Here is a 14,750-nt window from a genome sequence, read left to right on the forward strand (position 1 = left end):
ATGCAGAAACAGCAGAATACGTACAAGAAGTAGCAGTAAAAGCTATAACAAACTGTGAAACAAAATTCAAATGTCTAGTATGCAGCTTGGTCACAGACAATGCTGCAAGAGTATCCAAGATGAGAAGAAATTATTTAGAAGAGAGTGAAGGGAGTCCCAAGCTAACAATGTACGGTTGCAGTGCTCATTGGATGCACCTTCTAGCCAAAGACTTCAGTGTTCCAGAAATATAGGCTAATGTTGTTGAAATTCCAAAATACTTCCATAACAACCACTTTGCAGCAGCTGCTCTGAAAAAGGTGGGAGGAACCAAGCTAACTCTCCCATAAGACGTGCGATGGAACTGAGCAGTGGACTGTTTTGAGCACTATATCAAGAACTGGCCTAATCTGATGACAGTTTGTGAACAAAATCATGAAAAAATAGGTGGCACTGTCACAGCCAAAGTTCTCAACATTGGGCTTAAGAGAAATGTTGAACACAGGCTGAGTACCCTGAAGCCTATTTCTGTAGCCTTGAACAAAATGCAGGGAAATAGCTGTTTTATTGATGATGCTGTTGAAATTTGTAAGGAACTGAGTGAGATCTTAAAAAGAGAAATATGCAATGACAGAGTTAAATTACAAGCATTAAAAAAACGAATGGGGCAAGCATTATCTCCAGCTCATTTTCTTGCAAATATTCTCAGTACTCGGTACCAGGGTCAAACCTTAACTGCCGAAAAAGAGGAGATGGCTATGACATGGACATCCAGCAATCACCCGTCCATAATGCCAACTATAATAAACTTCAGAGCTAAGGGTGAACCATTCAAGAAATACATGTTTGCTCATGATGTTTTAAAGAAAGTCAAACCACATTTAAGCACTTGGATTCAGAGACTGTTGAAGTGACAATCTCACTTTTAACAGCAGTAGCTTCTTCTGCTGGTGTAGAAAGAATATCTTTTTTCTTTGGACTAATTCATTCCAAATTGAGAAATTGTTTGGGACCTGAAAAAGCAGGAAAGCTTGTTTTTCTTTTCCAGATTATGAACAAACAGGAAAATGAAGGTGAAGACAACTGAGTTACCTGCAGAAGCCAATATTTAAGTTTCTCATGTTGCCCTGGCTGACAGTCTATTTTTTTTAAGTATTTCATTTAACTATTTTAGTTAAAAACAATTTTAACAAAAACAAACCTAGAATACATAACGTTGTTGTTTTAGTTAAATAAAACAATTTAAATGTCTGTATGGTGATGTTCTCCTAATACAGCATGGCAAGAAAATCCTCCAAATATTAATGATTAACCAGTTGAATTGGAGATATTTATGAAGTCATTGGGAGGTGAACTATCTGCTTCAATTACCTTTGGTAAATGAAATAACCAAACAATCATTCATTTTCAGATATAGCTGTAAAACTAATCTGAAAAGTTTTCAAAATAAATCACTTTGAAACGTAGTGTACCTTCTAAAAATGAAACCTCCATCTATCTCTGAGTTGTAAAGAATATGTATTAAGGTTATAACAACCAACAAGAATGCACTTTTATGTAGAAATCCATGATTAAATTGAGTCTTCCTGACTAATGATTTAAATCAAATCCACCCTGGTTGTGCCTAAACCACCTCCCAGCTTTCAAAATACTATTGATATTGTAATTAGCCTGCTGTCTGATTACTGGATACAGGAGGGAAAGGGATCCAGTCAGTGAATGGCACTGTGTACTGCAGTTCAACAGCTAGCCAGTAGAGGTCTCCACAATCCCTGGAGTACCGGGGGAAAAAAGTAATATTCTGAGATCAGATGAGCCAGCGGCTGTGTGGGAGCAGAAGCAGGGTAATAGGCAGTCAAAGTTGGGATTGGAACTGAGACAAGAAAGGTAGAGTTGAGTGTTTTTTTCTGTTAAAAGCAATTGTGCCTAGGTTATCTGCACCTTTACTTTCTGGCAGCTGTTGTAAAATAATCTTGTGTTACTCAAATTCTGGAAGTGTTTATGGCAGTGGTCCCCAAGCTTTTTACCTTATGCGTGCCCCCCCCCCCCCATTGGAGCCAGGAGCAGGGCCACAGCTCCAGGAGGAGGAAACGTGGACAGAGGAAAGGGGGCAGATGCTGGGGCCACAGCTGGTGCCAGAAGTGGACCCTTGGCCAGAGGCCAAGGCCTGCAGCTGGGCATGGAGTGAAGGGGCGGCAGCTGGGACCCCAGGCATGGGGCTAGCAGCTGGGGTCGAGGCCAGGAGCGGAGCTGGGTGGTACTCCCTCCCCAGCTCCTGTGGGGGCTGGTCTGGTGAGTTCCACTGTGCATGCACTGTGTGGAAAAAGTACGTCCTTTTGTTTGTTTTAAATGTGGTGCCTGGCTATTAATTTCCTAGGGTAACCACTGGTTCTTGTGTTATGTGAAGGCATAAATAACACATCCGCATTCATTTTCTCCACACCAATCCTGATTTTATAGACCTCTATCATATACCTCCTACCCGTCATCTCTTTTTTAAGGTGAACAGTTCCAGTCTTTTTTAATCTCTCCTCATATAGAAGGTGTTCCATACCACTAATAATTTTTGCTGTCTTTCTCTGTATCTTTTCCAATTCTAAAATATCTGTTTAAAGATGGGCAACCAGAACTGCATGCAGTGTTCCAGAGGTGGGCATACAATGGATTTGTACAGTTGCATTATGATATTTTCTTATTATTTATCCCTTTCTTAATGGTTCCTAACATTCTGTTAGCTTTTTTGACAATCTTGACTGCAGGGACTTCAGCGAACCTGGCCAGAGAGGTGGCTCAGTAGGGGAGGGTGCCTAGGGGATGGAGCAGCTCCAGGTGGGCAGGACCCAGGGTGGGATGTGTGCGAAGAGGGTGGTAAGCCCTTGCCCGGGAGGGTGGGGCTGCTGTGGAATTTGCAGATTTGGGGCGTGAATAGGCTGGAAATCACTCCCCACCCCCCGCCACTCCAGAGCTTAGCTGAGGGACAGACTAGGCCAGTGCTGTGCAGGGCTTTGGCACATGTAGGGCTTGACTCTTCCTGGCCAGCACCCCAGGCCGGAGGGTCTTGGGCTTTCCCAGGGTGCCTGCCCAGCCAGAGGCAGTGGGGGAAGGAAGGAAGCCAGGCTGTTGGTGAGCTCAGTGCTCTGACCAGGGGCTGGTTCTCTGCACAGTGGAGAACAGAACACACCACACTGGGGCTGGGGAGGAGGATATGGAGAAGCAGGGTAGCTGGGGCGGGAAGACAAGTGGCAAAGCAGGGAGACAACAATGAGAAGGGAAGCATGTAAAGGGCTGATGGGTGGCCCGCAGAAGCAACATGTAACCAGCCGGCGACTGCCCACCCTCATCAACCACCACAGCGTGCAGCCAGGGTCGGACGGAAATGGGAGAGTGGTGGAGCCCTGCTGGCGGAGAGCCGGCCTGCACTGGGGGCTGCGCTGATGGATCAGCAGGAGAGCGCTCGCTGCATCTTCTCTCCGCCACCAGCCTTACACACCCACTCCCACCGTTGGCCACTGGACCCGCACACTCAGCGCTGGTGGGCGGGAGGATGGCAAGCAGGGACCTGGCCAGCAGCAGGACCCACCAGTACTGATGGGGAGCAGGGGCACGACAGAAAATACGGGATAATTTGCCTGATTTTAAGAAAAGGGACACCTGAGAAGGGCTTAAATAGGGTGGGGCGCTCCCTTTAAAAACGGGACGTGGGGGCATCCGAATTAAGCACGTAATGAAGCGAGGCCTCTGGAATTGACGTCGCTGTGGGAGCTGCTGCACAGCAGCAGTTTTGCTGACAGGCCATAAGCCCTACACGGTTCCCCTCTTACTATGACAAAACTGAACCTGCAGGCAGGAGCGGCGGCAGGCGCTGGCTCCCCATCTCCCCCCGGGCTGCTGGGCCTGCACCCCACGCTTTGCTGCCGCTCGCTTGAGCATCAATGCCCGCCCCAGGGGCTGAGCCGCCGCCCCGCGCCCCCCGCCGGGCGTGCGGAGCAGCCGCTCGGCGACCCGTGGGCTTCAAGGGCGGCGCGGCGCGAAAGAGACCAACCCCCCACCACCGCGCCTCCACTTCCCGTCTCGCTCCGCTCGCTCACCCAATCACGCGGCGGGGGCGGAGTCAGGCGCCGCGCGGGTGCCGCTGGCGGGGGCGGGGTGAGAGGCGGAGCCGAGCGGCCGGAAGTGAGGCCAGCCGAGCCGAGCCGAGCCGAGGTGGGCGGGGCTGCGCTGCGCGCGGGAAGCCGGCTGGGTCCGTGTGGAGGCAGGGCAGCTGGGTGAGGTCTGCGCGTCCTCGGGTCGCCGCGTTCCCGGGTCCGGGATTGGCGCTGCCGCCCTGGGCGCGGCGGTCAAGGAGCCGTGGGCCCGCGCCGCTGCCTCCGCTCCCCGGCACCGCCTGAGGGCGGCCCGCCGGTGTCCCGTCCCGTTAGTGGGAGTGATCCTCCTGACCCGTCTGGGGAGGGGTGCGGGCTTCCACCGTCCTGTCCCGTGGGGGGGCTCCCAGTCTCTTCGGGGGTGGTGATGCTAAAGCCCCAAGAATTGGCAGGAGGGTCCCAGCGAGTCTGTCTGAACCGGCTCACTCCAGGTTTGAAAGTGACTCGGTTTCAGGTTGCTGCTGCTCTTGTTAACTTGGCCCACCGGGCAGTCTGTTCCACGATCCAGGGAGGTAGTGATGTAATGTCGCCCTCTTTTTTGGGCAAAATTTGGTTATTGATGAAGATATGGCAACTAACAAATATTGTTGTGCAACTTTTTTTTTCTTTCTAGTTTCTCTTGAAGAAAATGGAGTTTTCTCGAGAAAAAAGGATGAAGGGAAGGCTGGCTGGTGATAGACGAGGTGATCTGTATCCTCACAGCTTGCAGTTCTATCTGCAGCCTCCCACTGAGAATATTTCTTTAGCTGAGTTTGAAAATTTTGCCATTGATAGGCTTAAATGTGAGTAACACCATAAATCTTCATCACCATTTTTTTTGCACATTGGGTAAATGCAGTGAGAGGTGATCTATAGTCAGTGAGTGATAGGATGTTAACAATGTTAAAGTGGGATGGAGACTTACTTTGACATCAGTTACCAGAGCTAGAAGACTCCCATGTAATGCAACTACTTTAGCATCAGAATAACATGTTTGTCATCTACTCTTCCTATGTGTTTTATGTCTTCACTTCTACTTCTAGTTTACTTTTCAAGCATATATTTCCATTACTAATATTTTGTAATTTCTAGTTGACAAATATAAAAAAAAGTACAACAATTTATTTTGGCAGCCTGTTTGTGTGTGCGTAAATGCCCCCAACATTTTGCTTTTTAATTTCATTAATGCTAATTGAGTTTTAAGTACTGCAAAATACTGTAAGTGAAAAACACTTAATGAATTCTGAATAGCTGTTAAATTTGGACATGTTTGTATCACTTATTGTACAAATGTTTATGAACATTTGTACAAACAGGTAAAATGCTCTCTTGTTCATGGATGGTTTGGCTTGTTTGCATAAAAGAGAAGATCATACATGCCCCAAACAGTTACAGGCTAAGGATAAAACATGAGGATCGAAAGAATCAGAGGGGAAGGTCCCAGGAAAACAAAGATGATAGTAAATAGTATCACAATATCATAGAATTTTCATAGCTTTTAAAATAAAGTAAGCAAATAGAAAGAATGAGGAGAACTAGTGGCACCTTAGAGACTAACAAATTTGGGCATAAGCTTTCGTGGGCTAAACCCCAATTCATCAGATGCATGTAGTGGAAAATACAGTAGGAAGATAGATATATATATACACAGAATATGAAAAAATGGGGGTTGCCATACCAACTCTAACGAGACTAATCAATTAAGGTGGGCTATTATCAGCAGGAGAAAAAAAACTTTTGTAGTGATAATCAGGGTGGCTCATTTCAAACAGTTGACAAGAAGGTGTGAGTAACAGTAGCGGAAAAATTAGCATGGGGAAATAGTTGTAATAGATGTATCTTTTTATACTACAAGTCTTGCTCATGCTGATTTCATTTGTCTCCTCTAATTACTTCAGTGCTCAAAGTAGTTGAGAACCTTGGTGTGAGCTATGTGAAAGGTAGTGATGAGTATAAAAGCAGGCTGGAGCGTGAGATTCGAAAGCTTAAATTTCCATACAAAGTAAGTATATAATTGAAAAAGGTTATGCTTTTCCTTTTTACTATAGATTTTATTTTCCATTTACTGTTGAAAATAGGGATGCACTTGTTGAATACTGCACTCAAAGCCTAAATTCTATAATTTGAACGATTTATATCACTGAATTTTTTTTCTCTGTGCCTATCAACTACATATTTTTCTTTTTCTGTTAATTTATCTTCTGACCTAATTGGGCATGTTGGAAATTTTGCATATTCAAAACTCCTATCAAAGTCAGCTGAAAGAGGTTTGAGTGAGGTCTGCAGGATACTCAGTGAGGTTTGGAGGGCTTAATGTGTGCTTTATTTTTAAAATCACTATCTGCTTCTAGCAGAGTGGAAGTTGAGCCTTTCACAGGCTTTCTTTTTTTGGTGTATTGGCATAATTTGCCCCAGCAATACTGTGTTAAACTCTGGGAATAGCGTTTTTCTACGGCTGTCAAACGATTAAAAAAATTAATTGTGATTAATTGCACGATGAAACTATAATAGAATACCATTTATTTAAATATTTTTGAATGTTCTAGATTTTCAAATATATTTCAATTACAACACAGAATACAAAGTGTACAGTGCTCACTTAATATTTTTGATTACAAATATTTGTGCTGTAAAAAATAAAAGAAATAGTATTTTTCATTTCACTTCATACAAGTACTGGAATGCAATCTCTTTATTCTGAAAGTAGACCTTACAAATGTAGAATTATGTACAAAAAACAGCTGTGTTCAAAAACAAAACAGTGTAAAACTTTAGAACCTACAAGTCCACTCAGTCCTACTTCTTATTCGGCCAATCGCTAAGACAAACAAGTTTGTTTACATTTGCAGGAGATAATGCTGACCCCTTCTTGTTTACAATGTCACCTGAAAGTGAGAACAGACATTTGCATGGCATTGTTGTAGCCAGTGTTGCAAGATATTTATATCATAGAATCATAGAATATCAGGGTTGGAAGGGACCCCAGAAGGTCATCTAGTCCAACCCCCTGCTTGAAGCAGGACCAATTCCCAGTTAAATCATCCCAGCCAGGGCTTTGTCAAGCCTGACCTTAAAAACCTCTAAGGAAGGAGATTCTACCACCTCCCTAGGTAACGCATTCCAGTGTTTCACCACCCTCTTAGTGAAAAAGTTTTTCCTAATATCCAATCTAAACCTCCCCCACTGCAACTTGAGACCATTACTCCTCGTTCTGTCATCTGCTACCATTGAGAACAGTCTAGAGCCATCCTCTTTGGAACCCCCTTTCAGGTAGTTGAAAGCAGCTATCAAATCCCCCCTCATTCTTCTCTTCTGCAGGCTAAACAATCCCAGCTCCCTCAGCCTCTCCTCATGAGTCATGTGTTCCAGACCCCTAATCATTTTTGTTGCCCTTCGCTGGACTCTCTCCAATTTATCCACATCCTTCTTGAAGTGTGGGGCCCAAAACTGGACACAGGACTCCAGATGAGGCCTCACCAATGTCGAATAGAGGGGAACGATCACGTCCCTCGATCTGCTCGCTATGCCCCTACTTATACATCCCAAAATGCCATTGGCCTTCTTGGCAACAAGGGCACACTGCTGACTCATATCCAGCTTGTCGTCCACTGTCACCCCTAGGTCCTTTTCCGCAGAACTGCTGCCTAGCCATTCGGTCCCTAGTCTGTAGCGGTGCATGGGATTCTTCCGTCCTAAGTGCAGGACTCTGCACTTATCCTTATTGAACCTCATCAGATTTCTTTTGGCCCAATCCTCCAATTTGTCTAGGTCCTTCTGTATCCTATCCCTCCCCTCCAGCGTATCTACCACTCCTCCCAGTTTAGTATCATCCGCAAATTTGCTGAGAGTGCAATCCACACCATCCTCCAGATCATTTATGAAGATATTGAACAAAACCGGCCCCAGGACCGACCTTTGGGGCACTCCACTTGATACCGGCTGCCAACTAGACATAGAGCCATTGATCACTACCCGTTGAGCCCGACAATCTAGCCAGCTTTCTACCCACCTTATAGTGCATTCATCCAGCCCATACTTCCTTAACTTGCTGACAAGAATACTATGGGAGACCGTGTCAAAAGCTTTGCTAAAGTCAAGAAACAATACATCCACTGCTTTCCCTTCATCCACAGAATCAGTAATCTCATCATAAAAGGCGATTAAATTAGTCAGGCATGACCTTCCCTTGGTGAATCCATGCTGGCTGTTCCTGATCACTTTCCTCTCATGCAAGTGCTTCAGGATTGATTCTTTGAGGACCTGCTCCATGATTTTTCCAGGGACTGAGGTGAGGCTGACTGGCCTGTAGTTCCCAGGATCCTCCTCCTTCCCTTTTTTAAAGATTGGCACTACATTAGCCTTTTTCCAGTCATCCGGGACTTCCCCGGTTCGCCACGAGTTTTCAAAGATAATGGCCAATGGCTGTGCAATCACAGCCGCCAATTCCTTCAGCACTCTTGGATGCAACTCGTCCGGCCCCATGGACTTGTGCACGTCCAGCTTTTCTAAATAGTCCCTAACCACCTCTTTCTCCACAGAGGGCTGGCCATCTCTTCCCCATTTTGTGATGCCCAGCGCAGCAGTCTGGGAGCTGACCTTGTTCGTGAAGACAGAGGCAAAAAAAGAATTGAGTACATTAGCTTTTTCCACATCCTCTGTCACTAGGTTGCCTCCCTCATTCAGTAAGGGGCCCACACTTTCCTTGGCTTTCTTCTTGTTGCCAACATACCTGAAGAAACCCTTCTTGTTACTCTTAACATCTCTGGCTAGCTGCAGCTCCAGGTGCGATTTGGCCCTCCTGATATCATTCCTACATGCCCGAGCAATATTTTTATACTCTTTCCTAGTCATATGTCCAACCTTCCACTTCTTGAAAGCTTCTTTTTTTTTCTTTCTTTTATATGCCAGATGCATTAAAGATTCATATGTCCCTTCATCTTCAATCGCTGTTACAGAGGACGTGTCATGCTGAGGACGAGTTCTACTCAATAACAGTGCAAAGCAGTGCAGACCGACGCATGTTCACTTTCATCATCTTAGTCAGATGCCACCAACAGAACGTTGATTTTCTTTTTTGATGGTTCTGTAATTTCTGCATCGGAGTGTTGCTCTTTTAAGACTTCTGAAAGCTTGGTCTACACCTCATCCTTCTCAGATTTTGGATGGGACTGCAGATTCTTAACCTTGGTTTGAGTGCTGTAGCTATCTTTAGAAATCTCACATTGTTACCTTCTTTGCATTTTGTCAAATCTGCAGTGAAAGTGTTCTTAAAATGAACAACATGTGCTGGGTCATCATCTGAGACCGCTATAATATGAAATATGTGGCAGAATGCAGGTAAAACAGAGCAGAAGACATACTATTTTCCTCCAAGGAGTTCAGTCAGTTTAATTAATGCATTTTTTTTAACATGAGTCATCATCATGGAAGCATGTCCTCTGGAATGGTAGCAGAAGGGTGTAGGGGCATACGAGTGTTTAGCATATCTGGCACGTAAATACCTTGCAGTGAGAGCTACAAAAGTGCCATGCGAACGCCTGTTCTCACTTTCAGGTGACATTGTAAATAAGAAGCTGGCAGCATTATCTCCTGTAAATGTAAACAAACTTGTTTGTCTTAGCAATTGGCTGACAAGAAGTAGGACTGAGTGGACTTGTAGGCTCTAAAGTTATACACTGTTTTGTTTGAGTGCAGTTATGTAACAAAAAAAAATCTACATTTGTAAATTGCACTTTCACGATAAAGAGATTGCATTATGGTACTTGTATGAGGGCAATTGGAAAATATTTCTTTTATCATTTTTACAATGCAAATATTTGTAATAAAAATAATATAAAATGAGCACTGTATATTTTGTATTCTGGGTTGTAAATGAAATCAAATATATCTGAAAATGTAGAAAACATCCAAGAATATAAAATAAATTTAAATTGTTTAACAATAGAATATCAATTTGATTAAAACTGCAATTAATAACCATTACATTTTTTAATCAAGATTAATGTTTTTGTGTTAATTGCATGAGTTAACTGCGATTAATCAACAGCCCTAATGTTTTCTAATAAGTGCAGAAAAAGCACACAAATTGTTTAAGTGTGGGTACTTCCAAATAATTAGCTTTGGTTTGTTTGCACAGATGAGTGCTTTGAAGGAAACTTTGTCCCAAATTATAACCGTTTTAATTCAGAGCAAGTAGTTGGTTAAGAAGTTTCCTTCTACTATGAAGTGTATTCTTAGTTGCCATTTTCAGTGAACAGTAGGGTTTTTTCCATTTGTCTTTTGATAACTCTTGCAGCATTTACCGAGTTTATGTCAAAAGTGTAGAAAGAATTTAATGTACTTTACATGTTTTACAGTGACGTGACAAGAAGGTTGTGGGTCTTGATATTTAATTTGGGATTTATTTCTCAACTTCAGTTTTCTTTTACTGCCATAATTGAATATGTATTTTCTCTTATGAAAACTGTAGGCTTTGGTTGAGGATGATTATGATGCAAGGAGGAAAGACCATATCTCTCATTTCATACTGCGCCTTGCTTACTGCCAGTCGTACGTATTTTTTAAGCAAATATATATTTTTAATATTTCAAGCAAATGGTTAAAACTTTGGCACCTAAAGGTGGTAATGTGGTACTAAATATAGAGACAACTTTTCTTTGTTTCAGGTATAAGCCTGTTCTCTATTTAGAAACTTAGTCAGGAAGAGAATTCATATGTGGTGGAACATGACATACAATAAAAAAGCTGGAATATATTTTTATATTTCAAATTAGGCATGAATCAGTTAATTTTGATATTTAAATAATGCACTCCCCACATAGTTTTTTATTTTCAAAGGCACTCAGCATTGATTTAACTTAATTTCCATTGACATAAATGGGAATAGATTTAGGCTGGTACTGAGCACTTTTGACCCTCAGTAATTGACAAGTCAGTTTAAAAAGATTACCACTGTAGATCACTGCCTTATGCATGGTCCCCAATCATCTTTTTAAGCAAAAGCTGGGATTTTAAAGTGCCTTAGTGAATTAGGGGCCCAACTTCCACTGAATTTCAGTTGGAGTTGGTTGCTGAACTCTTTTTTAAGCAGCTTTGAAAATCTCACGATAAGTACATGCATGGGTTTAATACTGCGATTAAAAGGTAGAAAGTTTGCCCTTCTACATGTATGTCTGTGGACAATCAGGAAAAAGTATCCCAGGTATTGCAGTGGACATGTGAAAAGCAGTCTTGCAGGTAGCCAGATCCCAAAACATGCAGGTTTTTACAAGTCAGTATGATTTCTTGAATTGTACCCAGAAGGTAATAGGAAGCAAATGCAGTCTTTGCAATTCTGTTGTAATATGTTCCTTAGGGTCAATGCCAATAAATCAGATATGTTCCACACATCATATATCTTCTAAGTTTTCTCCATAATCACCCCAAGTAGAAGTGTTGCGGTAATGGAATCTCATATTCTCAAGGATATGAGTAACTCCTGTGAGGTCCAGTGGCAGTGGTTGCAGTTATGTAGCTGAACAGATATGGAGGGGTAGGAGAGAGGAGCTTCTGGTTATAAATGGTCAGTTCCTGATAGCAGTCGGGGTGCAGAGAGACTCCTAGAAAAAACATCATCTTGACAAGAGGCTATGAAACTACCCAGAAATATACATACAACCTGGCCTGACATCTTAGATTGCTTCACTTGACTACCAGATTTGCTTCTGTCTTTCCTTAAGTTTTAACCATGCCTGTATCCTGAACTCTACATTCAGAGCAGAGACTACACTATTTGGGTGTAACTAAGGACACGTCTGCATGGTGTGGTAATGTACACCAGTGGGATGTGAATTCTAATGTGCCCCAATGTATTGTATTCTAACTGGCCCGTGTAGATCCTATTTTAGTGCACACCAGCAGGGTCTTCACGTGTCAGTTTCATGAATTCTAATGTGCAGTCCTATTGGTATGAATCCCGCACTTTGTAAACAAGTCCTTAAAAGCAAAACCTGAATGACACTGTAGCCTAAACTTCATTGCTTTTCCCACTGGCATCACTACATAATGACCGCATGGGGTGACATAATAGCAGCTTGCACAAGAGACTTTTAGGGCAGATGAGTAATTGTCAGTATTGCCGTGTGGGATCTCTGAGACTCAAAAATGGGGCCAGCTAAGTGCAATCCTGTCTTCAGTCGTGGTCTGCAGGTCTCATAGTTTCTTAAAATCAGCAAATAAGTAATTTTTAGTGGTCCCTGTGAATTGATACTCCATCTCTAGTTAGTTAAATGTTACTAGTACTTTAAAAATGCATAGATCGCAGGAGATTTTCATTAGTGTAGGATCAGTTGTTTTAATGTGTGTGGACATGTTATACATACACACTTTCTTATTTCATAAACTCCATTAGTGATTCCAACCAGCAATGTACATAATATAGTTCTTTGAAAACAAAGTTCTGACTATCTGCTTAAGATGGCAACTTTTTTAAGGGACACTGTTAACTTGTAAACCAGACTCAAATTTCATAAATTGGATGTTTTTTTTCTAAAAGATACATTCTGAAAGGTATTTGGGGGAAGTCTGTGGCTTGTGTTCTACCAGAGATCAGAGTAGATGATCACAATGGTCTCTTCTGGTCTTGGAATCTATGAATATGAGGAAAACCTCCTTTACTTACAATTTAAATTTAGGGTTATTAAATAAAAAGCTAGTGAAAACATTTCTCTTGGGTTTTTATGCACTTTACACCATTTTGTATACTGTGAATTTTACTTTCTCTTTAAATTAGTTTCTCCCTTGCTGAAAAGCCCCTCATTTTAAAAAAGGCAAAATATGTTAAAAAAAAACATGTTGAGAAATTTTTTAAATCTGAAACTGGATGCTTTTTGAAATAAGATGGAAATTGATGATGTCCCTCAAATTTCCAATTTCTTCTTTTTAAAAAGATGTTTGGCATTGTGGGATGCAGTGTTATCTAGTGGATAGAGCATTGGATTCAGGCTTGGGAGACCTGGCTTCTATTCCGAGCTCAGCTACTGACCTTGAGGAAGTCATTTCACCTTCTGTAAAATGGAGATGAGTCTGTGTAAAATGCTTTGAGATCTATTAATGAAAAATGATATGTAAGATCTAGGTGATGAAATTATTTCAGGAAAAAAACATGCATATTGCGCCTTCATGCAGGCTGTTGTAAGCTAAATGCTAAAAGTATGGTATTGCTGTGGAAAAGTTTGTTAGCCAGTTTCCATCCTATGTAAATTCTGTTTATTCCTTTCGGAAGATATAATTTAATGGTTAATAGTGAAAAAGAAAATAGAGAGAAGGTGGGTGAGGCAATATTTTTTATTGGACCAACTTCTGTTGTGGGAAGAGATAAGCTCTCGAGTTTACACAGAGCTGTTTTTCTGTCTTCCCTGCAACAGAAGTTGGTCCAGTAAAAGATATTACCTTACCCACCTTGTCTCTCTAATATCCTGGGACCAACACTGCATGCAAAAAGGAAAAATAAACATCTTAAATTAGAAATCTTCCTTGAATGGAAAGATCCTGAACTGACACACAAACTGTACAGGATGATCTGTTGTTCACCACCAAAATGCAGCCTTGTCTGAGATGAAAGTTGCCATGCACTGATAAATTGACACTACTCAATAGATAAGAACTGGAAGTGAATAGTACAGGAAAACTTTTTGAATTAAATGTCATAAGATGGAGAAGCAAAGCTTGGCACAGATCAGTGATTCTATAGTTGCTGTTTGTTTAGTGCTAAATTTGGAGTCCATGTTACAGAAGAAGGTTGGATCACAAATTTTGTGCAGAATTAATTAGTTTAATTGTCTGAAGGAGGATATGTTTATCGCTAAAATACTTATGGGGGTAGGGAGGGGTGTGTGCTCACTTTTTCTTTAGTGGATCAACAGTGCCACCCAGAGGCAAAAATGTGCATTTTTCATCTGGTTCTTTGCTAAATTATTTGGATTGAATATCACTTTTTTGTATTTGTTCTCTGCTTGGCTTTAGTTATATATATTTGGAATGAACATAAACTTTATTTGTGAGCACTAATACCACCATCCTCCCTGTCAGACCTGTAGCCTGAGTGTCATCTTTGACTTTCTAGCTCCTTTCCTCCAGTCTGTGCCTAAATCTTGCTGATTCTTCCTGCATAATGTCAAAGATACAGTCTTCCCTCTCTATTCATGCTGCTAAAACTCTCACCCAGGCTCTCATCTCATCTTTTTACTAGTGCAACATGCTCTCTTCTGGCCTTGTATTAATTGAAAACACTGCAGCAACAATATTTTTTCTAGCTTGCTGTCTTGACCACGTTACCCCTCTTGTATTCCTCCACAGGCTCCCTTTCTTCATTGCATCAAATGAGAATTCACTTTCAAGGCCTTTTATGGTGTATTTCCATGCATCTTTCCTTTTCTATTAAAATGTTGACTCCTGCTCAATTCTGCCAATGAAGCCATCCTTCATTGCCCACTAGTTAAATTTTCAAACAGGCACCTTTGTACCTTTATGCTGCTTATCATATGTGGGAGAAGCTCTCTGTAAACATCAACAAAGCCATCTCCATTGTGCTGCTTCAAGTTCTTCCTTAAGTTTCCTTTGCTGGGAGGCAAACAAACTCTCTGCAATGGTTGTGCAGCTGTTGTGCTGAGA

The 14,750-nt window shown here is 42.1% G+C and overlaps 1 protein-coding gene across 6 annotated transcripts in view; it reads left to right on the forward strand.

The window, feature by feature from the left end:
* Positions 1-4,150: 4,150 nt before the first annotated feature.
* PRIM2 (DNA primase subunit 2) overlaps positions 4,151-14,750 on the forward strand; it is a 306,979-nt gene continuing 296,379 nt past the window's right edge. For 3 of the 6 annotated variants that reach the window (XM_084623651.1, XM_084623647.1, XM_084623652.1), the window contains exons 1-4: positions 4,151-4,244; positions 4,735-4,903; positions 5,999-6,102; positions 10,570-10,649. In XM_084623651.1, the coding sequence (XP_084479777.1) occupies positions 4,750-4,903; positions 5,999-6,102; positions 10,570-10,649 (338 nt within the window). In that variant the 5' untranslated portion in view covers positions 4,151-4,244; positions 4,735-4,749. The other 3 variants (XM_084623649.1, XM_084623650.1, XM_084623648.1) reach the window with 3 other exon arrangements.

This window comes from Lepidochelys olivacea, assembly GCF_965140295.1.
Source record: "Lepidochelys olivacea isolate rLepOli2 genome assembly, chromosome: 3".
NCBI classification, from domain to species: Eukaryota; Metazoa; Chordata; order Testudines; family Cheloniidae; genus Lepidochelys; species Lepidochelys olivacea.